Consider the following 25,559-nt stretch of genomic DNA (forward strand, 5'->3'; position numbering starts at 1 on the left):
TGGCCCAGCATGATGCAACCCACTTGAACCTGTGCAGGTCAAATTTTGAAATATTTGTGTTTTATATTTGTTAATCAATTTTAGCGATACGAGTCAATGTGTAACTTGTAGAAAATGTCGTCTTGCTGCCTGTTAACACCGAATGAGTAATTAACAGGCTTGAATAAACTGTGCCAATGATAAGCTGGCAGATGAATGTACGCAACTTTAGGCTCGTAACTAAACCCTTGTCTACTTAGGGGGTGGCAGCTTGATGGCTGAGGTCTCCAGGACTCTAAACAAATGCAAATCTTATTATGTGATATCATCTACTGTTAAATTCTGCTCCATACTTGTAACATTTTTATTTTTATACTGTATTGAGGATTACTTCTGTTCTGTTTTGTGTATTGTATTGTATTGACCCCCTTCTTTTTGACGCCCAACCTACCTACCTGGAAAGGCGTCTCTCTTTGAACTGCCTTTCCTGAAGTTTCTTCCATTTTTTCCCTACGAGGTTTTTTTTTTTGGGAGTTTTCCCTGGCTTCTTAGAGAGTCAAAGCTGGGGGGCTGTCAAGAGGCAGGGCCTGTTAAAGCCCATTGTGGCACTTCTTGTGTGATTTTGGGCTATAGAAAAATAAATTGTATTGTATTAGATGTTCAGAAGCTTTACTTTTTTAAGGTAGCTTTGCTTCTTATTCTGCCAAGGTCCTGATGTTTGCAATGATATAAACACATTAGACGAGTGAGTTAAGACATGTGTGACAGATCACTTGCTTAATACACCATTTTTCCAGTCAACTTAACTTGTGTCAGGAACACAGAAACCCCAATACATCCATCTATCCATTATCCAACCCGCTATATTCTAACTACAGGGTCACGGGGGGTCTGCTGGAGCCAATCACAGCCAACACAGGGTACAAGGCAGGAACCAATCCCGGGCAAGGTGCCAACCCAATGCAGGACACGCACAAACACACCAAGCACACACTACGGCCAATTTAGAATCGCCAATCCACCTAACCTGCATGTCTTTGGACTGTGGGAGGAAACCCACGCAGACACGGGGAGAACATGCAAACTCCACGCAGAAAGGACCTGGGAAGCGAACCCAGGTCTCCCAACTGCGAGGCAGCTGCGCTACCCACCGTGCCACCCAACCCCAATACAGCGTGTCATGAAGTATTTTATGACACTGTCTTTCACTGCACCAAACAGATTCTACAGTTGGTCACTACAAACGTGGAATAGCCTGGTAACACACCGGAACTACAGTATATAAGAAAGAGCAGGTCCACCTGTTTTTTCTATATGAGCAGTGACATTCTTTACGTTTTCTACAACTCTGTGATGGCCAGTGTAACGTCCTACACTGCACTGTGCTGGGCTGCTAGCATCACTTCAGGAGCGGCTCACAGAATCAACAGACTAATTAAGATAATTAAGAAGACACACTCACACTCTGGACCTGCTGGAGGTAGCAGAGGAGAGAATGGGGACAAAGGGGCCCATATGGTCATTCCTCTCTCTGACACACTAACATTGAAGTCTTTTAGCCAAGTTATTTAGCAGAAGTGTGTCAAGAAGTGCTACTGGGGTTACTTATCTACATCTATCTACAGCAATATGCATCATGCTTTTCAAGGGATGTCACCAGCCATGCACACTACTGGCCATCACAGAGTTGTGATAAATATAAAGGAGGTCACTGCCCACATTAAAGGAATGCAGTGTGCAAAGAAAAACAGACTGACCTGCCATTTTATTTGATGTAGTTCCTATATGCTGATATTTAGTTGCAGACAAGTCTCTTGGCACCAAGAAGCAAACTTCTCCACCTGACTCCTCTACTCTGTCTCATCTCCTTAATCAATACACCCCATAAGTGCAGAATCATCTGACAGTGACTGACATGACCTGGTGTTATATTTACAGTCTGAGGTGTACGGAGTGAAGAGAAAAGGTAATGGGACTGTTTCTTATGGCGCTCCAGTGTTCCTCACATCCATATCACAGGCCCAGCTCTTAAACCTCACAAACTGCAGTCTGTCCATTATCCTGGACGCCATAGGCTCATCCACATACATATATTTGAGCAGGGATGGTTGGGTGGTATCAAAGCCACTGGAGAAATCAAAAAACACAATCCTTGCAGTGCTGCCAGCTTTGTAGAGGTGACAATAAGCCTTGTGAAGCAGACAGATAATTGCATCCTCCACTCCAATCTTTGTCTGATAGGCAAATTGCAGGGGATTCAGGTGGTCTATCACAAGAGGACAAATATAGTCCAGGATGATCTCACAAAGGTTTTCATGATGTAGGACATAAAGGTCACTGGTCTGTAGTCATCAGGTGAAAAGGAACAATACAGAATGCACTGCAGCTGCACTTTTTAAAGCTTTAGTGACAGACTGAACTGGTGACAGAGGACACCAAAAACCTGATCAGCACTGGCCTTAAGTACTCAAGGACTGACTCCACCTGGTCCCACAGCCTTACCTCTGTGTAATCTCTTTAGTTGGTCCTCAGCCATGAACAGTCCATAATTATTATTACTGTATTATATTGAAGGTCACAGGTGGATTCAGCAAAGGCCAAACCAGTTCAAGTGGTAGGAGTTGTTGGTGCAGGAGAGATGGCGTGGGGGGCTGGTGGCAGTGCAAGGAGGGAAAATCTGTTAAAAAGGCAAACTCGGCAAGACTCGTACTTGTAACCAATGCAGCAACACCATGGTGTGGTGTTTGTTCTGTTTACAGTATGTCAGACTAAATACATTTTGATACAATCTGCATATATTGTGAAGATGGTTCAAGTTAAAATATAATCTTTAGGCTAAAACATATCTTGATTAGAAATGGAGAAAGAGCAAAGTGAAATACAACACATCAGCAGTCTGAACACGTGTACTCTGTTGTCCTCCACAAATCCTAAAAGCTACACAGTGGCAGCCTGTCATGTTGTAAGGATTCCTTAGCAGCACGTGAAGTGTCCTCGTATACGACTTACGTTGTCAATAGAAATACTTCCATTTACTAAAACAGACACCATGTCTAGTAAATACTAAGGTTATCAGTTTTGTATTTTAACGTGACTGCTAGGTGCTTCTTTATTTCACAGTCCATTTGAATTCCAGACATTTTTCAAATAGCATTTTTCATAAAACAAACTCATGTTTTTAACTTTTATAAAGTACCTGACTTCCTGAGCCTGTTCTGACGGTATATTATATAAACGTCACCACACCTTGCTTAAGGCTGTCATGACATATTACATACTTTTATTGCTTTGTTCTTAAAAAATCAGCTGATGTTTTTAGTTTGTTGGGAATCATAGCTGGTGCTCAGCTGGCAAATCCCAAGTTGAGTTTCCCGGGAGTCTGGCTGCAGCTTTTGTTTGTACATTACTTCAGCCCTCCAATTTACCATATTAAATTATTCATTCATTCCTCCCTCTGTCTTCTAACCTTCTTTTGCAGTTCAGGGAAGATGAAAACCAGCACTCGCTCCTGGATTGTTCAGTTCAAGAGCATCATAGAGTTCTCTCTGTCACAGGGTGAAATCAGAGTTACCAGGTAGCCAAACCTGCATGTCTCTTGGGTGGAGAACATCTCTGTGGACGAAAACCTACACTGGCACAGGGACAACATGCAAATTCCTCAAACTCTGCACGACGAGGCACTGTGAAATAAGGTAAATTCACATAATTGAGAAACACATTCTTTTCAAAGAGCTAATGTTATTTCTCTATAAACACAACACAGCTAATGAAGCTCCGAATGTGTAAAATCTAAAATACATATTATAGTGACTTATTTCCATGTAAGTGAACTTTATTCATGTTATGTTGTGACCACTAATATGTTCAGATGTTTTATATTGAAACAGAAATTAAGAAAATGTATTATGGGAGACTGAGCCAAGAAATTAAAAAATATCTAGAATTTAAAACAAATTGGTGAAGTAAAATTTAAATAAACGAACTGCACCACTTATATCCATGTGCTGCCAGGTGCCCCTTTACGAGCGTGGTTTGAGTGCCAGCCTAGCTGATCTCCATGGGAAGTTGACACATTTTACTTCATGTCTTTGTTGAACTCCTACATCCCAGATTTGAGAGGTTAGATTCACTGACAGCGGTAGAGTTCTTAATAGTGCGGGCTGCCACCTTACAGCTCCAGGAGGTGCTCTGTCATATCGAATATGTGCAGGATAGTCCGGTTACTTATTTGTAAGAGCGGCATGTGGGGGTGGCAAGTAGGGTGACCGCCCCAGGCCCCGCACCTAAGGGGGTCTCCCTTTTGAGGTCCGCATGTCCCGTTTGAGCGGATTTGTCAAGTTATATTCTCCAGTGTATATACTGTAAATATTTTAGATGCTTCTAAGAGGAACCCTTATCGCATATCGAGACTCAGAGTATACTTGCAATGTGAGTACTTTTCTAGAAGAGGCCCTGCTAATTTCCACATGACACCTCATCGCTTTTTGCACTGTCGTAGTATTGTCATGAATTATGAATTGCACTTTTTTAAATAGATTATATCGTTATATTTTGATAAAGTCCGTGTGTTATCTTGCAAATAATTAGCTGAATACTGTAATAAAAAAATCCAGTGTATGTTAACATCATTTTTATTAAATTCTCGAGCAAGTTTATACAGTCCACACATATCGGTAACAGCGTTTGACGTAACCGGCCCCTCGTGAGGTTGGTCAGCCCTAAGCCCTTGGCACTCAAACCACGCTCGTAAAGGGGCACCTGGCAGCACATGGATATAAGTGGTGCAGTTCGTTTATTTAAATTTTACTTCACCAATTTCTTAGCCCTGCACACCCCTAAGGGCGCATCTGCGTGCGCCCATTGGGCCTCAGTGAACAAACTTTAAAATCCAATCCTGTTCAAGGTGCCAGCCCATCCCAGTAGCCACTCTAAATTTGACCCGTGTGTGCGAGTATGAGACGCTTAACATTCGCTGTCCACATGAAGTTTTGTGGTTCTAGTAAACCAGATAGCTGTTAATTTGTGTTTTTCCAACCACTGACACATACTCTTTTTATTTAAATAATGACAGTTTGTTCCTCCATCTGTTCCATACTCCCAGCACAACCTGGAATTAAATAGGATGAAAACTGACAAATGCACAGGTTCATATGTGGGGAGACAGTTGAGGAGCAGTGGAAGAGGTTTAAAAATGTTTTACATGTAATGCAGGACAGGTACATACCTAAATTTGGAATTAATAGGAAATTAAAAAAAACTCCACAGTGGATTAATAAAGATTTAAAAAAGAAGTTGCAAAGGGAAAAACAGCTTTATAAGGCATATAAGACTAATGACTGCAAAATGAATCGTAGAGCGTATGAGAACATGAGGGCAACCATTAAGAAGGATATCAGGGAGGCTAAAAGACAGTTGGAGAGGAATATAGCAGATAAGGCGAAAGACGACCCAAAGAGATTCTTTCAGTATTTTAATAATAAAAGAACAGTCAAAGTGGAGGTCGAGTGCATCAGAAATAGTAAAGGGGAATTAAAAGATACAGACAGTGAAATAGCGGATGCCCTAAACTTATATTTTTCTGAGGTGTTTACAAGTGAGCAAGTAGATAACCTCCCAGAGGTAAACGGGACTACGAAGGTGACACTGAGGGATTTGGAAATTGTAGTGAGAGAAGTGCTGCTCAGATTAAATGAGCTGAAATCAAACAAATCACCAGGACCAGATAATATTTACCCTCAAGTTCTTAAGGAGGCTAGTGAGTACATATATAAACCCTTGACACATATTTTAGGATGTCACTGCGCACTGGAGAGATTCCGAAGGACTGGAAAATGGCAAATATCATCCTATTATATAAAAAGGGTGACAGGGCAGATCTAAGCAACTATAGGCCAGTAAGCTTAAAATGCATCACAGGAAAATTAATGGGAGTTATTCTGAACAGTCAGCATGGGTTCATAAGAGGGAGGTCGTGTTTTACTAACATGCTGGAACTCTATGAGGAGGCAACAAAAGGATAAGATCAAAGTGGAGCTTATGATATTATTTATCTGGACTTTCAGAAAGCAAGTGGGAGTTCAGGGTGATGTTTTTAGATGGGTGCAGAATTGGCTCAGACACAGGAAGTAGAGGGTGATGGTGCGAGGAACCTCATCAGAACTGGGTGATGTTAAGAGTGGTGTTCCACAGGGGTCAGTGCTAGGGCCACTGCTATTTCTCTCTATTATAAAAAAAATCCTGCAGAGAAACAATAGGGCGTTGAGACGTGATCTTCATGTTAAGATCACAGAAGACACTTAAAAGACTCGCGAGACTAAAGAGATTGGCCATGGAGCATCTAGCGATGATGTAGAACATGAATTTCTTGCAAGATACGCCCTACTTACAACCAAATAAGAGCACGGTCATCAAAACTCTCAGTCATGTTTTGGCTTTGAACACACACAGATCCAGGGCTCTGAGCACATATAAAGCGTATAAGGACAATACATTATAAGTGAAACGTAGACAACTAAGCGAAGAAGAAAGCAGCATGGAGAAAAGAGACTCAAAAGCGTTGGAGAGACAAAAAGAAAAAGAATAATCTAGGTGCAAATTCAGAAAATAAAGAAAGTAATTATCAGCCCGGAACAAGTGGAACTGAAAAAAAAGCACATCCAATCCGGACGTTGGCGCGATACACATGCAGAGCAGGTTAGAGATTATGAAAGCAGAAGAAAATGACAGTGTCAAAACAAAGAAAGTAAACATCGCATTAGCGCAAAGAAAGAGAAATTATTACTCGGAGAAATAACGAAAAGGCGAATAAAGATCGAATATATGGACACAGGTGATATGTCAGAAGTATGTAAATATTGTAAGGCTTTGAATATTTGAAGTTTAAGTCAGAGAATTTCAAATATGGAGTTTACCTCACATGCATTTATTGGTTACTTTGCAAAAAAAATTATTAACTGCTGATGATGTTGATCGCTTTGTCTGTGCTGAAATTCCAAACAGAGAAACCTATCCTGAATTATGGTACAAAGTCATTAAACACATGTCTCATGGACCTCATTTAAAAGATTCAGCATATTGGGACTCGAAAGATTCCAAATATTGTTTTTACAGAAGTTCAGAAATAAAAGTGAAACTAATGAAATAACAAAAATTCAAAGAAAAAAAAAATCTTAAAAGTGTGTATCCGGAAAAACAAAAACGGGGGTTGGCGAGCGAAGCCCCCTAGTTTAATATATATATATATATATATATATATATATATATATATATATATATATATATATATATAAATGATTTAGATAGGAGTATAAGTAACAAGCTGGTTAAGTTTGCAGATGATAGGTGGATTTGCAAATAATTTGGAATCCAGATCACTACAGAAGGACTTGGATAGCATACAGGTTTGGGCAGATTTGTGGCAGATGAAATTTAATGTCAGTAAATGTAAAGTATTAAACATAGGAAGTAAAAATGTGAGGTTTGAATACACAATGGGAGTTCTGAAAATCAAGAGTACACCTTATGAGAAGGATTTAGGAGTCATAGTGGACTCTAAGCTCTTGACTTCCCAACAGTGTTCAGAAGCCATTAAAAAGGCTAACAGAATGTTATGTTATATAGCGCCCTGATATGTGGAGTACAAGTCCAAGGGGGTTCTGCTCAACCATTATAACACACTGGTGAGGCCTCATCTTGAGTACTGTGTGCAGTTTTGGTCTCCAGGCTACAAAAAGGACATAGCAGCGTTAGAAAAGGTCCAGAGAAGACCGACTAGGCTGATTCCAGGGCTATAGGGGATGAATTATGAGGAAAGATTAAAAGAGCTGAGCCTTTACAGTTTAAGCAAAAGAAGATTAAGAGGTGACATGATCGAAGTGTTTAAAATTATGAAGGGAGTTAGTTCAGTGGATCAAGGCTGTTATTTTAAAATGAGTTCATCAAGAACACAGGGACACAGTTGGAAACTTGTTAAAGGTAAATTTCGCACAAACATTAGGAAGTTTTCTTTACACAAAGAACAATAGACACTTGGAATAAGCTACCAAGTAGTGTGGTAGACAGTAAGACGTTAGGGACTTTCAAAACTCGACTTGATGTTTTTTGGAAGAAATAAGTGGCTAGGACTGGCGAGCTTTGTTGGGCTGAATGGCTTGTTCTTGTCTGAGTGTTCTAAAGTTCTAATATGGCTGCTACCAGCCCAGTGCACGAGTGTGCACGACCACACAAACATACCTGGCATGAATGCGCTTCTCGGAGCGTGACGCGGTTAAGTGCCAACTGGATAGCAGGTGCCTGGTTTTATTTCAGTGAAAAGTCGCAAATGGGAGTCAAATGTAATGTTTTGAAATACTGGCGTTAAACTCTGCCTCGTCCAAACAACCAGGGGGTACACTGGCAGACGGATACTGTGAATTTCCCCCTGGGATTAATAAAGTATCTATCTATCTATCTATCTATCTAAATGAACTGGAAAAAACCTACACGAGCAACAACCACAGCGACACGTCTATTGCGCCTGGGAGCGTTTGGGAGGCGCACGTGGATGTAGGAGGTTTGTCCCTTTGGCGCCACCGTTCTACAGCAATACTTTAGCGTAGTTGGAAAACAGTGCCACCAAACTGTAACAGAGCAGGGAACAACTAAAAAGCAGAGACGCGCCTTTGTGTTACGTGGCCAAAGCGCCCATTTTAAACGGCGATACAAGTGTAATCCTTTAGGTCATACCTGACGATACTTCTAATGTGGCTTTATTCATTTGTTTGGCTTACTTTGATACTGCCGGATCAAACCCGAACAGTACTGGATACACAGTGGCCGACAGTCCCAGGGTGGACCAGGACGCTGACGGCAGGAGAGGAGTGCGATACCGGAGAGGTAAGTGAGCCGAGCTGTTGTGCTCTCCTGCATGCTGAGTAAAGCGCGGACTTGGGTTCGAGGGCAGCGGCAGGCACGAGTGCACGCATGCGTAAAACAGACAGGTGAGCGTGGCCGAGTGCGTAGCCGCTGTCGAAGATCAACAATAAGCATGGAGGTTTGGAACGACAATAAAAGTGCTTGCGAAGCTAAGAGGGTTTGAATGTAGTACTCAAACCGATTTGGCGTAAGCGGCACAACAAAGCACTGTTAACGAATATGAAGGTAGTAATGGGCGAAAGGAGCACGAATGTACTTTGAGGAAGCTTTCCTAGAATTCAAATGATTTTGCCAGAACTTTGCCAAGCACGGAAAATGATGCCTCGGGGGACCTCTACTGGTGTGTGCAAGTAACGACACTAATGTGAACGGCTGTGATGGACCGAGAAATTCTGTTAGTCGGCCCTCCTACAAAGAATTACGTTTTATGTCTGGTGCGATTTTAAGCTCAAGTTTTGATTTATTGTCTTGTTTAATAGTACAATAAAATAGTTACTTGCCTATCCCTTAAACAGGTTTGACGACAGTGCAGGACTAATAGAATTGAATCAATACAACAGCAGTAGGATTGTCTGTTGAGTCCCTTAATCTCCTTGTGCGAGTGTTGATGTTCTGTAACGTTTACTGAATAGAAAAAGTGATTGTATAGGATGGCGGAGGTTTTTGTAATTACTAACAGCATGTGGCATAAACAATAAACGCTGAAAAGAAGTAGCTGTATGCCAGTAACCTGTGCCACCATAACTTGCAGTGGTTTGTGGTTCAGGTGTCATACCAGGTTATAAGGAAGACAGTGGGGCAAAGTCCACTTAGCAGTTGGTTTTAGTTTCAGGTTTTGGATAAGCCACAGCAGGTGTTAAGCTTTAGAAACGTGTAGAGTATACCAAGTATCAACTGGTCAAATTGTAATGACCAGTTGGAAATGTACTCGAGGCATTAGGTCACACTATTCACCCATTTTATTAAACACAAGACTGTAATGCTACTTCAGTTCCCATTAGTGACTGTTAGTGAGATGCTAAAGAAGTCACTTAAGCTGCTGGGGTACTGATTACAGAATCATGAAAACAACTGACCATGTCCGTTAAGTTGCTTTGAATGGTTTTCAATTAAATACAATTAAGTAACATGCAAAGAAATGTACAATGGGTGGTACACTGCTAAAAAAAATTAAGGGAACACAAATTACACATTGCATCTCAAAGAACAAATTACTCAATTGGAAAACCTTTACTAATACTGTGTAATTCGTGGAGTACAAAATATTGTAACAACGGTAAATGGAAACCAAAATCACTAACCCACTGAGGGCTGGATCGAACATCACACTGAAAGTCCAAGTCAAAAATTGAAATCACAGGGTGGTTCAACTTGTGTGAATTTCATCACGGGAATTCATAATGTGACTCAGTAGTGTGTCTGGCCCCCACGAGCTTGTATACACTCGACAACGTATGGGCATGTTCCTGATGAGATGGCAGATGATGGCCTGAGGGATCTCCTTCCAGACCTGGATCAGGGCATCAGTGAGCTTCTGGATAGCTTGTGGTACTACTTGGTGGCATCAGATGCAATGACACATAACGTCCCAAAGCCTCTCAAATGCATTCACGTCTGGAGAACTTGCTGGCTAGTCGGCATCAATGCCTTTGTTATCTAGGAGTTATCCACACTCTGGCCACATGAGGCCAGGCGCTGTCCTGCACCAGGAGGAACCCAGGGCCCACTGCACCAGCATAATGTTTGACAGTGGCTCTGAGGATATGATCACAGTACCTAACAGCAGTCAGAGTAAAGTTGCCTATCATGTGGACCATACCTCCCCAGACCATCACTGACCCACCACCAAACTGGTCATGCTGGATGATGGTGCAGGCTGAATAGCATTCACCACAGTATCTCCACAACCTTTTGTGTCAGTCACATGTGCTCAGTGTGAACCTGCTCTCATCTGTGAAGAAAATGGTGCGCTAATTGGTGGAGCTGCCAATTGTGGTATTCTCTGGCGAAGGCCAGTCAAGCTGCTTGGTGATGGACTGTGAGCACAGGTCCCACTAGAGGATGTTGGGCCTTTATACCACCCTCATGGAGTCTGTTTCTGACAGTTTGGTCAGAAACATGCACACCAGTAACCAGCTGGAGGTCATTTTGTCGGGCTCAGGCAGTGCTCCTTCTGTTCTTCCTTGCGCAAAGGAGCAGATACAAGACCTGTTTTCTGTGTTGATGCCCTTTTATGGTCCTGTCCAGCTCTCCTCTTGTAACAGTATCTCCTCCATGCTGTTGAGACTGTGCTGAGAGATACAGTAAACCTTCTTGCAGTGGCACATATGGATGTGCCATCTTGGAGGCCTCATGTTACCAGTAGTGACAAGGACACTAGCAGAATTAGAGAAGAAACAGTCAGTAGGGATAAGGGGAGAGCAACTGTCTGTGGCCACCACCAGCAAAACCATTCCTTTTTTGGGGGTTGTCTTGGTGTTGTTTCTCCAGTGCACCTGTTGTCACTTTCATTTGCACCAAAGCAGATGAAGTTGATTCACAACAGCTCATGATTCCTAACTGGACAGACTGATATCCCTGAAACTTAACTGACCTGGTGTTAGATTGTGATGATTAAATGTTCCCTTACTTTTCTGACCAGTGTATATGATTTGTAGACAAGTTGTGTTATGTGGCTTCACCTGGGAAATTTCATAAGACAATGGGCTTTGAAAGATGAGCTGCAGGTTAGAGTGATAATAGATAATGATGGAAACATAATCACGAGCAAGAAGAGTGTGTTGAGCTGGTGGAAAGAGTACTTTGAGAGGTTGATGAATGAAGAGAATGTGAGAGACAGAAGGTTGGATGATGTGGAGATATTGAATCAGGAAGTGCAAAGGATTAGCAAGGAGGAAATAAGGACAGCTATGAAAAGGATGAAGAATGGGAAGACTGTTGGTCCAGATCACATACCTGTGGAAGAATGGAAGTGTTTAGGTGGAATGGCAGTGGAGTTTTTAACCAGATTGTCTAATGCAATCTTGGAAAGTGAGAGGATGCCTGTACTGGTACACATTTTTAAGATGTGCAGAACTGTAGCAACTACAGAGGGATAAAATTAATCAGCCACAGCATGAAGTTATAGGATTGAACAGTGGAAGCTAGGTTAAAAAGGGAGGTGATGGTTAGTGAGCAGCAATATGGTTTCATGCCGGGAAAGTGTACTTCAGATGAGACGTTTGTTCCGAGGATGTTGATGGAGAAGTACCGAGAAAGCCAGAAGGAGTAGCAATGTGTCTTTGTGGACTTGGAGAATGCATATGACATGGTGCCTCGAGAGGAGCTGTGGTATTGTATGAGGAAGTCAGGAGTGGCAGAGAAGTATGTAAGAGGGAAGTGTGACTGTGGTGAGGTCTGTAATAGGAGTGACAGATGCATTCAGGGTTGTGGTGGGATTACATCAGGGATCGGCTCTGAGCCCTTTCTTATTTGCAATGGTGATGGACAGATTGACAGATGAGATTAGACAGAAGTCCCTGTGGACTATGATGTTTGCTGGTGACATTGTGATCTGTAGCGATAGTAGGGAGCAGGTTGAGGAGACCCTGGACAGGTGGAGATATGCTCTAGAGAGGAGAGGAATGAAGATCAGTAGGAACAAGACACAATAAATGTGTGTAAATGAGTGGGAGATCAGTGGAATGGTGAGGATGCAGGGAGTAGAGTTGTTGAAGGTGGAGGAGTTTAAATACTTGGGATCAACAGTACAGAGTAACAGGGATTGTGAAAGAGAGGTGAAAAAGAGAGTGCAGGCAGGGTGGAGTGGGTGGAGAAGAGTGTCAGGAGTGGTTTGTGACAGACGGGTATCAGCAAGAGTGAAAGGGAAGATCTACAGAACGGTAGTGAGATCAGCTATGTAATATGGGTTGGAGATGGTGGCACTGACCAAAAAAAACAGGAGACAGAACTAAAGATGTTAAGATTTGCATTGGGTGTGACAAGGATGGACAGAATTAGAAATGAGTACTTTAGAAGCTCACCTTAGGGGGGGCAAAGAAAAGGCAAGACTGTGTTGATATGGACATGTGCAGAGGAGAGATGCTAGGTAAGTGGAGAGAAGGATGCTAAGGATAGAGCTGTCACGGAAGATCAAATGACCCAAGATGAGGTTTATGGATGTGGTAAGAGAAGACTTGCAGGTTGTGGGTGTAACAGAGCAAAATGCAGAGGACAGGAAGATATGGAAACAGATGTTCTGCTATGGCACCCCCTAACGGGAGGAGCCGAAAGACGTCTGCTTGTGTTAGTCCTCATCCAGTGATAAATGAAGCAAGAAGCTACAGGATTATGCCAGTGAAATTCTGTCCCTACAGTCAACTGTTGGGATGTTATGTAAATGATATATAGGGTGACTTTTTTTAATTGTATCTTAGATGCCTGATTGAAGTTTAATCCACAGTGATGACTCTTGGCCATTTACAAAAGAGGGTAGACATACTGGAAAGGATGACCCTAACAGCTCACAGATTGGAAAATAACATACATTTGAGTACTCTAACCCAGACCAGTAGTTCTCAGGTTCAGTAGTTGGGGACCACTATGGATGCAGGTTTTTGTTCCTGTCATTTTATCTGTAATTAATCTCATTGTTCATTTAGATGGGCTTTTTTTACTCTGCATTCTGAAACCAGCACAACCTGATATTTATATTTATCAAAAATATAGAAATACTTGTGATTTTGCCATTAGCTTTAAATGCTTAACTCACTTTTGTTATTTATCTACTAATTCTCCTTTTTGTGTGGAGTTTGCTCCTTTAATTATGTTCTATTAATATTTAATGACCAGCAGGGCAGACCACCTACACTACACTAAATGTTGAAAGACTGCAGCTACTGCAGTGTCAGGTCTGCAAGTGCAGTCACTAGTAAATTATGGCCAAAATAACCAGAACACCTGGGAAAGTGTTATGAAAATCTTGCTAATGAAAGGGTTAAAAACCAAGATAAAACATAAACAATAAATTGCCTAATACATAACTTTATAAGTACTACATTCCTATAAAAATTTAGCAGACCTAATTTTGTAATTTCTTAATTGACACCTAAACACAGAAACTGGGAAATAACAGCTAGCTTGATTAAGGCAACATGGAGCCACAGCTTGTGCCCTCAGGAAAGAACTTGAGAACCACATCTCTACACAGTGGATGGAAGTCAAGCCATCGGCAAATATGTTAAGAACAAGAATTAAAAACAACAATGAATAGATTTTCTTAAGCGGTAAAAACACAGTGAGCATATGGCTACTATAAAGATAAACCAAACATATTAAGAAGAGCCTAACAGTTTGTGCCAGGCTTTGTCACTTACATCTCAACAAGAAACGGTATAAAATGAGGCCAAAGAGTAATAAACACTAATTATATATATTATATATTCAAAGTATCAGTTTGTGCCTGTGGATGCTCAATGTAAAGAGAGCATTATGCTGTTTTGGTTTATATAATAAAGTGGTTCATAGTCTGCTGACAGAGCAAGCAATGTGTCAACATCTTTAATAAAATGGTGGTGATGTCAGGGAGATGTGAGTGGGGTGTTTTACAAAGCTTATCAGTGCGACTCACCTGAACAAGCAAACCCTCCTTTGTTTGTCTGAGTCCTTATTAACATTGGGGTTGGCTGCATCCTGACAGCTGCAGCTCTTTGGCATCGGTCACATCAGTTATACTGTGCCACCCTTAGTCAAGACTTCTGTGAAGTTGCATTTGATTAAACTGATTCCTAAATGCCCCTTTCTCTGTCTTCCTGGTATGTTTTTGCACTTTCAGCACTTATTAGAAGTTGATCTGCCCAGTCCAAGAGAGGTTCGGTGTACTGGTCCTCCCTGGCCCCCTCCTGACGAGGTACATTTTATATTATTTGTTTGACTGTTTAATGTCCATATTTTGAGGTGTTGCTTTCTGTGTCTTTACAAGGCAATTTTAGGACATAGGCTCATAGCAACATGGTTGTTCCCACTCCTAAATTGCAGTATGTTCTTTGCAGCTTCTTCCCAGTGTGAATAGGACATATTCTGCAGTGGTAAGTTAATGCATTTTTAAAAATTTAAAAGTTGAGCTGATCATCTGTAGTGGGAGAGAATAGACACTGGGGTTCTGTGTGGCTCGGTGCTTGGCTTCCAGAAAACATGACTCTTAAGTGCGTGTGACAGTCGTGAAGAGTCCGACAGAGCCTGCCTGTTTAAATATACATGGACGTGTGCCAGTGATGTTTAGCGGCTGTCTTAGCTACAGAGTGAAGGGGGAAATCTCTGTCTTGAGCTCCTCAGGATGACTCCGTTTCTTTGCAATCCAAAAGCTCTTGGCTTACAGGCAACACTGAGCATTGCAATGCCTTGGAGTGAATACCTTAGCAAAGACCGGGCACTGCCTTTCAAGTCACAATAAAAGTCACAACAGTCCGCCAACCCCACTCTCTGTTTCTCTTAAAGGAAGGTCTACCAGTCTGTATGAATAAGACCATTCAGTACCCTGAAGGCATTCCTAACAGGTATGGGAAGTGCTTTAGGGAGTGGGTGCAGTTAGGTTGTCAGACGGGTGGTCTCTCATGTACTGTTGTATGTGTTTCAGTGGGAAGCACCGTCCTGTTGGGGCACAATATGGAGAGTATATATATTGCCCTCCTCAACGCTGGATCCGCAACCTTAAGGTAAGCATTCCAGTTTGCACCCTGACATAACCCTTTTCCTCCAATGGACCAAGTTTCAGTACTTGCTGAATATTCTTCATGAATTAAAAAAGTAATGTTTTGTTGGGATAAAAGAATGCATTTTAAATTATTATTAAAGGGGGGGGGGGGGTTCATTTACAGAAACTAACTCATGTGCTGGTTTTGGTTCATTTATGTGGGAGATTGTCAAAACATAATGTGTGACATTTTGCTAAAAAAACAAGACACTATAATAAAACAGTAAGAACAAATATTTACATTTGAAGATCAGTGATAAATATGTCATTCTAAATGCGCAGCTTAAGGAATAAGCAGATTGAATTCATAAGGTCTGATATTTTTCATCATTAATGATACTACAAATACGCAGCGTAGCCCAAGTACATTTTTGTAAGGCGTACAGATGCTTGTCTTTGGATCTGCCCAACTGAATGTGTTCTAACAGAAAACTTGGAAAACCTTTGTAGTACTTTCAATCTGGTGGTTCATCTTTGCAAAGATTTGGGTGACTTTGAATAATGTAATTTTGTTTAAATTGAAACACAGTCTGAATTTTTTAACTGACAGATACTTTCAACAGCATTTGGCAAAAAGACAGGAAAAGTTCAACCTAAATAATATGCTTTAATAAATATTCACTCAGAAAATTGACCACAACCGTACGCTTGCTGTGCTGAAGTTTGTGAGTGTCTTGTGTACGCGTTTCCAAAGCATATCATGAGTCTAGGGGGATCGATGGCTTAATGATGATGGACCTTCAAACTCAAGGTTTTCAGACATTAGAAGGTTACATGTCATAGCCAGTATTTCATCTGTGTACAGTATCAAAACTAATTGGGAGGATTTTGTTTTAATGCCCCCTTTGCCTGACTTCAATGGCTGACACCAAGGCCTTGTATTCACACCTCGAGGAGTGCTGCGTCTCAGACTTCTAGGTTCATAATCAGCTGGCAAAACTGGTTTTGTGACATATATTGAAATTTCTTAGAGCACTGATGATTACCTTAGGACAGCAGCACATTATACGACTTGTAGTGTGAGAACTTGTCAAACTTAAAGACTACAATTGCTTGATCTCGACACTTCAATGGATGTCAAATGACATGAATAGAAGTAGCAGGGGATGATGAATTACATCAGTGTCTCACAAATTTTGTATACAGTTTCAAATGTCCGGTATCACAAGCTTTCTGCACTCTGGTAGCCAATTAACATGCTGCCCTACAGCTCCTGTGCCTTGTGACGTGTGAGTTCCTGAATTGCACCCCAAAACACGAGGCTGAGTCTCAGTTCTTTAGCAACACCAGCTTTATTCAGCTTGGAACGGGAACAGCGCGGTTATTTATTGTAGCGGGATCTACTGCTCTCTTATACACAGACACAGCAGTCAGGCAGGGTCGGGGCCAAATAATACTGTTCCCTGCTTTTATAATGTTCCTTGCATCATCCATCGACAAGAGGCACTTATAGTGTGACTGATCGGCTCGGAGTTTCTTTTGCGGTGTTATGTTGCAGCGCTGCCAACCTGCAGTTGCCTCCGCGACAAACAGGCAGACTTCCACAGACGTGGCAATCGCACTTCGGCGTGTCGTCCTGTTGGGGGGTCCCAACAGAGTTCAGAAACCTCACAGCCTGTATAAATGCTTTCCAGTTATGGTTAGTTGACCCACAATTTCTGCCCTTTCTTTTTCCATTCTGTCGTGGTACGACAAATATAAGACATGAGACAGACGTGCCCGTCTTTTGCTGGTACACTCCAACACATGCATTTTCCTTTTGCTCTTTGAGCTGCATTGTGTGCGTTGTGCTCCTGGCTGAGCCTTCACTGGCTGTCAGCTTTGCACATGCAAGTGAGCCCATCTTAAGGCTGATTTAAGTCAACATCAAACTTGTCAGGTCAAGTCACAAACCAGTATGACCAAATTATTAGGGGTGTCACACTAAACGACTGGACCAACTCTCTAAGATTAATACGTGAAGGCTACAATTAAAATCACAGGAAAAGTCCTTTAACACTCTAAAGTATATTTCCACTCTATGAAGTCATTTACAATGGTTTGATCATTTCTATCAAAATGTTCCAGTAGTTGTACTGATAATAGTAATTGTTCTGTAGAGCGTGTGCTTGCTACCCTTTTGTTTCAAATTCCAAGAGAGATTTTTTTTTTTTGTGAAGCACACACAGTGAAGTTTCCCATTGTGAAACTATCTGTCCATCCATCTACCTGATCTGCTTATCCAGGGCAGGGTCATGGGGCAGCTGGAGCCATCCCAGCAAACATCAAGCACAACACCTGGGTGGGCCACCACTCACTGTCAAAGCATTTCTTCAAAAACAAAAGGATTACAACCTTCTCTTTCTTATGTGCGTGATACTTACAGCTTCTTCGCAGTGAGCGGTAAAGATTTTTGATTATTTTTACATAGCATGATGACACATGGTCAGAAGCTACTCAGGTTAGCGTGTATTTTTCATTTTATTTTTAAATTATTTCATAAACATGAAGTTGTATATTTTAACCATTTTACTTAATACCTACTGCAAAGTCTGTTCTTTGTTATCACCGTATGTGACAGGAAAAATGTAAGAGTAATGGAGCAATAATGGATTTGTTTAGAACTACTGTCTTAATTGAGTTTTCTACATAATAAAGAAAAATGCTATTGTTTTGTAATACTCGTGCAGATATATACAGCTACTAGTTTTGCAGAAATTATTTCCTACTTTAGATGATCTTAAATATTTATGCAAATTACTACTGATGATTTTGCTTGCATATTTACAAATTGTATTTCTTATAAATTGTACTCTTGTAAGATTTTTCACAAATGGTGCAAAATTATCCCTGACAATTTTCAGTTTACTGTATCCCTCTAACGGACAGGCTCACTCACTCTTATTCTTGATGTCCCCTTTTCTCACCCCACTTTTTTCTTTGTACTTTTTATACATCATTTCTTATTTAAATTATTATACACACATAATCATATACTTCATGTCTGTATCTCTCTCTCTTCCTCCTCACCCCATAGAAATTCCATGGCTTAATGTTTTATTTCTTTAGCCTTTTCTTTCTTGATATTCCATTTCTCCACTGACGTAGTACACAGTTAGTTTCTTCTTTGTTGGCTGCCCCTAACAGACGCCAGTCTCCTGTTCAGATTGTGCCTCCAGTTTCTGATCATCTTGTGAGTCCTCTTTCTGGGGAGTCCCCCCTGTACTGCTAGCACAGGGGTGGGCAGATTCAGTCCGGGAGGGCCGCAGTGGTTGCAGGTTTTTGTTCCAACCCAGTTGCTTAATTAAAAACCAATCCTTGTCAATTATTTAATTGCTTGGCTTGTTAGTGCTTTAACTCTGCCATGTCAGGTCATTCTCATATCCTAGATTTGTTTTCCTTTCTAAGGATATCATCCAAATGATTTGAAGTCTAAAACAGATGAGTAATTCTCAGTCCTTCACTTTACTCTCTTCAGTTTCCTTCCAAGTATTTAATTAAACCAAATAGTGCGTGATAAATACACAAGTGTAAATGGTAACAAGCTAAATGGAGAAATGCTGGTCTCTTTTGTCATTTGCATGGTATTGCTAATTAGGAGCAATTAAAAACCAAGAATACAGCTGTTTAAGACTAAAATAAGCAATAAGGGTTCAAAATCTTAACGAGTGAGACAACTAAAGTGAAGCTGAAGTGTTACTTGAGCAATAAGGGTTTCTTATTAAGCAATTGGGTTGGAGCAAAAACCTGCAGCCACTGCGGCCCTCCAGGACTGAATCTGCCCACCCCTGTGCTAGCACACCGAGTGCCTGATATTGTCTTCTAATTCCTATTTATTTTCTTCTCGTTTTTTTTTTGGTTATAAGGATGGAGGGATTGCTTTCTTGTATCACCCTTGTGTCCATCCTACCCTCAAGACTGGTTTGGTGGCTTTGGCAAGGTCCTGTTATTGTAACCATATTATCACTCCTTACCCCACTTTGAGCCATGAGAGGGTGAGTTGTAAGTGCTACTTTCCTGATCCCATCAAATGCTTTGCCCTGGGCAGGTTTGTACCTTTTCCTCTCACTGCGTATCTTTTTGGTTTTTTTTTTCTGTCTTTCAGCCTTTGGCTCTTGCTGCTTGGGGACGCACCCTAGAAATGTCACATATTGACCATAAAGAAATTGGCAAGTGGATTCCAGTTAGAAAAGATCAGAAAGCAGAATTGAGGTCCAATAACAAAAGACGTTACACATATCTGCTGATCAGGAAATCCGAAATGTTGTTGGATAAAGATGGCAATGCGCCTTGTCCCTTTGGAAACTTGACGGTAAGACAAATAGAGGTGGGGTTGCAGTTTGCAGTCTTTTCACAGATGCCTGACCAATTTATTTCACTTACACTGAAACAGAAACCTAATAGTCTCAGGTGGACCAAGCAAGATCTTGGACTGAGTGGTGGCAGGAGATACCTGAAGAAGAGAAATGTAACTAATAGAAATGAAACTTACACAAATGTGAAATCTGGGAGCGGAATCCTGAATCACCACAATCAAGGCAAATTAAAATCCCCTGCGATACAAGTGAAAGGTCTTCATCATCAGACGGTGTATCCAAAGCCTGGCAGAGCTGCCTCCAAAGCAGGATCTCAAAGCAGTGGGGTAATCCAGGTAGATTCTGTAAAGGAGTCTCACCAGATAGGACAACAGCTGCCTTTACAAGATGGTGGAGGAAACCATGGATCAGAGAATGAGACAGGCCTAAGAAGAGAGCAAGAGAAGAACTCAGGTTGTCCTCACACAGCTGCTCCCCCAGTTGACTGTGACTGTGCCGAGAAAATGAGGCTGCAGAAATCTGATGGCGCTATGGATGAACAGAGAAGTGTCCATTTGCCCACCCCTCGCACAGAAGAGGCAGCTTGGGCGGCAGCAGCCCTTGGATTCCTGCTGGTAATACTGACTCTTGCCGTTCTCCACACACGCCTGTACAGGGGATGTCAGAGAGGACCAAGTCTGTACTGGCCAGCGCAACAGCATGAGTTCCACGAGTATGATAGTGTTGCAGGTATGGCCCTTATCTTTGTAGAAGCAGAGAGTGCTGTGTGTGTGTGTGTGTGTGGAGAAGAACTAAAGGCTGAGCTGGTCCATGATTTTATTTCTGTGTTGCAGAGATTGTAAAGAGAAGACTGCAGCTAGGAGGCAGACGGAAGAGAAAACCTTTGAAAGCCAAGAAAGAGGAGCATTGCATGTTGATTAACTCCAGCAGTGACGACTCCGACTGAAGGTTTCTCATCCAGTGTTTTTTTGTTTTAGCTCCAACCTCTGTAGTTCGAGGGATTTTATCTGAGACTCCCATGGTGTTCTTAGTTTTTGTCTCGACTTGGCAGAAGATATCTCAAGATGTGGTGAAGTTTGGATGGCACCGTCGATGTTTGAGTAGCTGGTGCCGAGTAGGTGACGGCTTTACCCGAGTCAAACAGATGTTGTCATTGCAAAGACTCCAGTTACTGGACTGTGCCAGGTGAGGAGCAGGCCCGTTTTGACATTCACGTGCAGATGCTTTGCTGTGCAGTAGCAGCACACGCCTTTGGCCTACAGAGGTGTATCGGTACAATTCCAATAGTTAAATAGGAAGATGTCACGTCTGTGGGCCTGGCGTGACTCCGGCGTTGTTAACAGTCAAGAAGTCTTGACTAAACTTTTCACTGTGAACATCTTCTCCAATGTGTTGGTACACCATTTTTGCCTACATTTTCTTGCTGACATGTTGAACGTCATGTTTGTTTTTATGTGACTTACAATATAACAGATTGCCTTTGGGTCACTCCACAAAGACTGTTGTCCCAACGTGTGCTGAACTCTGACCACACCCGGCTGGTTGTTTCTCTGTCAGAATCGGGACATTTTCACAAATAGGATGACAAACATATTTCAACATCATGCACCAGCTGTACTGTGGGAAACAGTGATTGACTGTGTTTTATTTTTGTAAAAACAAACTGTTTCATTTTAATGTATATTTTTAATAAGTTACTTTAATTATATTTATACTGCCTGAAGCTGAAATAATCTCAAAACTGCACCCGTACAGCAGTAGGGCTTTTAGAAATGGACAAAGACTTGACTACCTCAGACGTCACTAGAACACACGTGCGCATGTGCTATTGAAGAGTGCGATTTACAAAAGAAATGTTAAGGATTTGTGTAGAACATAAACAGTAACGTCCGTACACCTCCAGCCCGGCACTGTGCTCACTTAGCTATGCTGAATTTCGGGGGTCTCACAGAAAAGAGCGCCTTATTAAGGAGTGGACTGCTAATCGCCAGTTTCGCAAAAAGGGGACCCTGGATAATAAAGTCACCACCGTTATGTCACAGTCAGACACCACATACGATAACTGAAGGTTTATTTTTTGGATTTGTTTTATTCCTGGTCACTGACAAAGGTAAGCAGCATTTTGAAACTTAATGGCGGTCGTGTGGGTGATATCTGGAATTCTCCCTGAAGCCACTGGCTGTCGATTTTGTTCTTTCCAAAGCCGCTGGAGGACCTGAAAGAACCCCTCTGTGTTGAGGGTCACATAATGTAAATACAGCTAGACAAGTGAAAATGTTCAGTTACTGAGGGTAAAAAAAATAAGTATTTACATTTGTTTTTATGTTTTTTTACCAAGAAATAAATGACGATGTTTGTTTTAATTTGTTTGTGTTCCTTGAGAGGTAATGCCTTTTAATGTAGTATTTTAAATGTTACATTTTTCTACAAAATCCTTGTTTAATAAAGACTCTTACTCATCTGTTTGACAAAAATCTTTGTGAATCCTGTAAAACAAATTAAGCGAACTCCAGGGTTTCTTATCTCAGTCTATGACAGAACTATGGCGTCAGCATCAGTGTAACCACTGTACGGTACGGTGTGCCCCCTGCTTTATCGTTCTAAACGTTCATGAGACTGGGGAGTGTTAAGATGATAAGAAAAAACCTGCCAGTTCTTAATTACAAATGTTACCCCACTGTAATTGTTTTTGTGTAGATGTGAGCCTTCTGTATTACCTTACACACTGTTCAGATTGGCACAGATGAACTCCATGTTCACTTTCGAGGATCACCAAGGCCTGCTGCTGCTGGTCACAGCTTCACCTCAGTAATGCACATCAAGACGACTAGCAGCCCCACTCATGGGAGTGTTGCCAGGAAAAAATTGTTGTTGCTAAAGGTCATCTTGGCAGCCCTGCAATCATTTTCTCAGTACAGACTGATGTGAGACGAATCGTTCAGACAAACACAAGCAGCCCCTCAGAGTCTGCTCACTGGCAACGCCCTTCTTGCTGGCATGAAGCTCAGTGAGGGGAGTTTTAGGTTTTTCAGGCTGCTTTTCTGCCCTAAAGCCAGATGACGTACAGCCATTGAGTGAACTATTTGGAGGGACAGCAAATTGAAAAGGCGTTTTGTGTGCTGACGTCACCAACTCTAGCACAGCCCGACAGAAATGTGATCAGACTAGAAGTGGGGTGTTGGTGCAATGCAGGTGGAAACATCTGAAGCTGAGGAAGCAGTTTTGCAAGGAAAAGCGGCCAAGAATTCTTCAACTCTGATAAGAGTTGTCTGTTAAGAGTTGACTCGGCAGAAATGGATTGGATGTCGTTGGCATTGGTGAAAGTCAATCAATAATCAGTAGGGCACGATGGTCTGTGTTTTTAGTCAGCTTTGAAATATTGGATGTTACTTTTAGTATTAAATAATGTTATTTCTACTTGTCATCATGTTACACTCTTGCTTTCTAGTTCTACTGTTAAGCTTTATCAGGGTGGGCTTTATCACCTAGAAACGCTGAGAAAGTTGTTTTGTTTCCAGACATTTCACTTCTTGGGTTGCCAAAAGCGTTATTTTAACGTTACAAAAATGTTTTGCCACACACTGGTATTTGATAATCCTTCAACTGCCTGGGAATTTGGAATTGCAGTCCTTTATAACTTTTCACCCTTCAGACTACTCTGCGTGCTCCGATGGCACTGAGCGCCACACAATGAGTGACCTACAGAACCGCTCACCCTGCTGATATTCAGCGAGGACAGAACCTGACGTGGAGTGGACACCAAGACAAATACAAACTTCTAACGTGGGCTGTGATTTTTGTTGTTGGTTATTTTGCTGCCTTTGAGGTGACAGCACTAAGTGGTTCTACCTCTTCCCAGCTTTGATACGTGTCGATTTGGTGAGCTAACGGTCCCTGCAGGACTCAGCTGGCCTGGTTGCTAAAGTGGGCCCTCGCTTTGCATGTTGTTGTTGTGTATGGGTGTGGGTTTCTCTCCCATGGCCCAAAGAGATGCACTTGTAGATTTGCTGCTGTGTTCAGACTCTAACCCAATTAATCCAAACTACGGTTATATGCATGAGGCCTTGCCAGGCAGGAAAAACAAAGCCTGGATGGGGTCCCGGCGCACTCATGGCACTTTGGAGTTGTTTGTTAACGTCACACATTTTTGAACACACCACAAAGATACAAAGGGCACATGCAAACTCTGCAGCAACGGTGAACTGGCAGGCATTTGACCAGGCTCGAGCAGAGCCAAGTGTGCAGTTACGCTGAACTTCAGCTCAACTAGCAGCTTGAAATTAGCCAAGGATGGATGTGGGTTTCAGGACTCAGCAGGTTCATTTAGGCTCAATGAAGGAGTTTATCAAAACTGGGATTTTTCATTTTGTTTTCCAGAACATATTCATGTCCTATGGTAGTTCACCATCATACTTTATAAGGTGTGAAAAAGTAAGTACACCCCATGAAATGCTTTTTCTTTTCACATACATATCAAAAGTTGATCTTTTAAATAGAATCTATAAATAAAGGCAAACAAACCGTGCCACGTTTACATTTGTTAGTTCTTTGCATTTGAACAAAGGCAAATTTCGCATGGGGAAAAAATAAGTACTGTACACCCCTTCATTTATCACTAACTCAGATATCAAAACATAGAATTAGGTACCCAAGATCAGGTGCAAATCATCAGAACCTCCTTCAAGAGGATCTTGTCCAACGCTGTTGGTTTACTCTTTGTTGTTGAAGTGTGCGTCACCACCACGCCAAGACTCACAGAGCTCTCTGAGGCCTTCAGAAAGGTTACAGGTGCCTAAGAGCTTGGGAACAAATTTTAAAAGATCTCTAGACTACAAGAAATGAGCCACTCCACCATCCAGGAAATCATCTACAAGTGGACATGCGCTCAGGTCAAGAGAAACCTAAGTAGACATCGAAAGGATGTGCAAACTCCACATAGGCAGCCGCTGGGTTAGCGTTTGAACTCGTGGCCCTGGCTGCACCACTGGATTGCCCACGATGTACAACAGCTCCAGCATAATGAGATAACTGGGTACGGATGGCTCATCTCATTAGTTTACATGCTTGTTTCACTCAAATGTCTCATGGTATTTGCCACTGTCACATGGGGATTATATTGAGAGAACCAGCCACTGCACCACAGGCAATATATTAACTTTTGCATTATCACCATGGTATCTTCAAAGAGAGTGGGTTGCTTTCCAAATACCAAGCCCCTGATTACTAAGGAGCTAAAGGGTCTACTGAATGAGAAAAAGAGAGAGTGCATTCAAATCCAGTTACAAAGAAGCTCTGAAGGACATTCAGCATGTGCTAAGGTAAAGCTGATGGAAGGAAAGGAAGCTTACAAAGCTAAAACAGAAAACAAACTCACTCACAATAACATGAAGGACGTCTGGAATGGACTGGGCATCATTACTGAACTCAAGTAACCCAGGACTCAGGTACTAGAAGGGGATGGGGACAATGCTAATGCTCTGAACCAATTTTTTAACAGATTTTCCCTCCCACTCTCCCCCACCATCCCTACTACATCAACTGGAATGGCCACTGACAAGTCCACCTCGGACTATTAGTGTGGCTTGTCCACAACTGAAGAGCAAGGAAGGAGACAACTGAGGGAGGTATGCACAGGAAAAGCT

The 25,559-nt window shown here is 41.8% G+C and overlaps 1 protein-coding gene across 4 annotated transcripts in view; it reads left to right on the forward strand.

The window, feature by feature from the left end:
• Positions 1–22,346, forward strand: part of tp53i13 (tumor protein p53 inducible protein 13) — a 36,966-nt gene extending 14,620 nt beyond the window's left edge. For 2 of the 4 annotated variants that reach the window (XM_028806663.2, XM_028806664.2), the window contains exons 2-10: positions 3,458–3,671; positions 14,705–14,779; positions 14,922–14,957; positions 15,367–15,425; positions 15,506–15,584; positions 19,468–19,596; positions 19,707–19,913; positions 19,995–20,646; positions 20,751–22,346. In XM_028806663.2, coding sequence (XP_028662496.2) covers positions 15,385–15,425; positions 15,506–15,584; positions 19,468–19,596; positions 19,707–19,913; positions 19,995–20,646; positions 20,751–20,863 — 1,221 coding nt within the window. In that variant the 5' untranslated portion in view covers positions 3,458–3,671; positions 14,705–14,779; positions 14,922–14,957; positions 15,367–15,384 and the 3' untranslated portion in view covers positions 20,864–22,346. Of the gene's footprint in view, positions 1–3,457; positions 3,672–7,345; positions 8,854–14,704; positions 14,780–14,921; positions 14,958–15,366; positions 15,426–15,505; positions 15,585–19,467; positions 19,597–19,706; positions 19,914–19,994; positions 20,647–20,750 lie in introns of those variants that run through there. The other 2 variants (XM_028806662.2, XM_051930855.1) reach the window with 2 other exon arrangements.
• Positions 22,347–25,559: the final 3,213 nt, after the last annotated feature.

This window comes from Erpetoichthys calabaricus, chromosome 8 (assembly GCF_900747795.2).
Source record: "Erpetoichthys calabaricus chromosome 8, fErpCal1.3, whole genome shotgun sequence".
NCBI classification, from domain to species: Eukaryota; Metazoa; Chordata; class Cladistia; order Polypteriformes; family Polypteridae; genus Erpetoichthys; species Erpetoichthys calabaricus.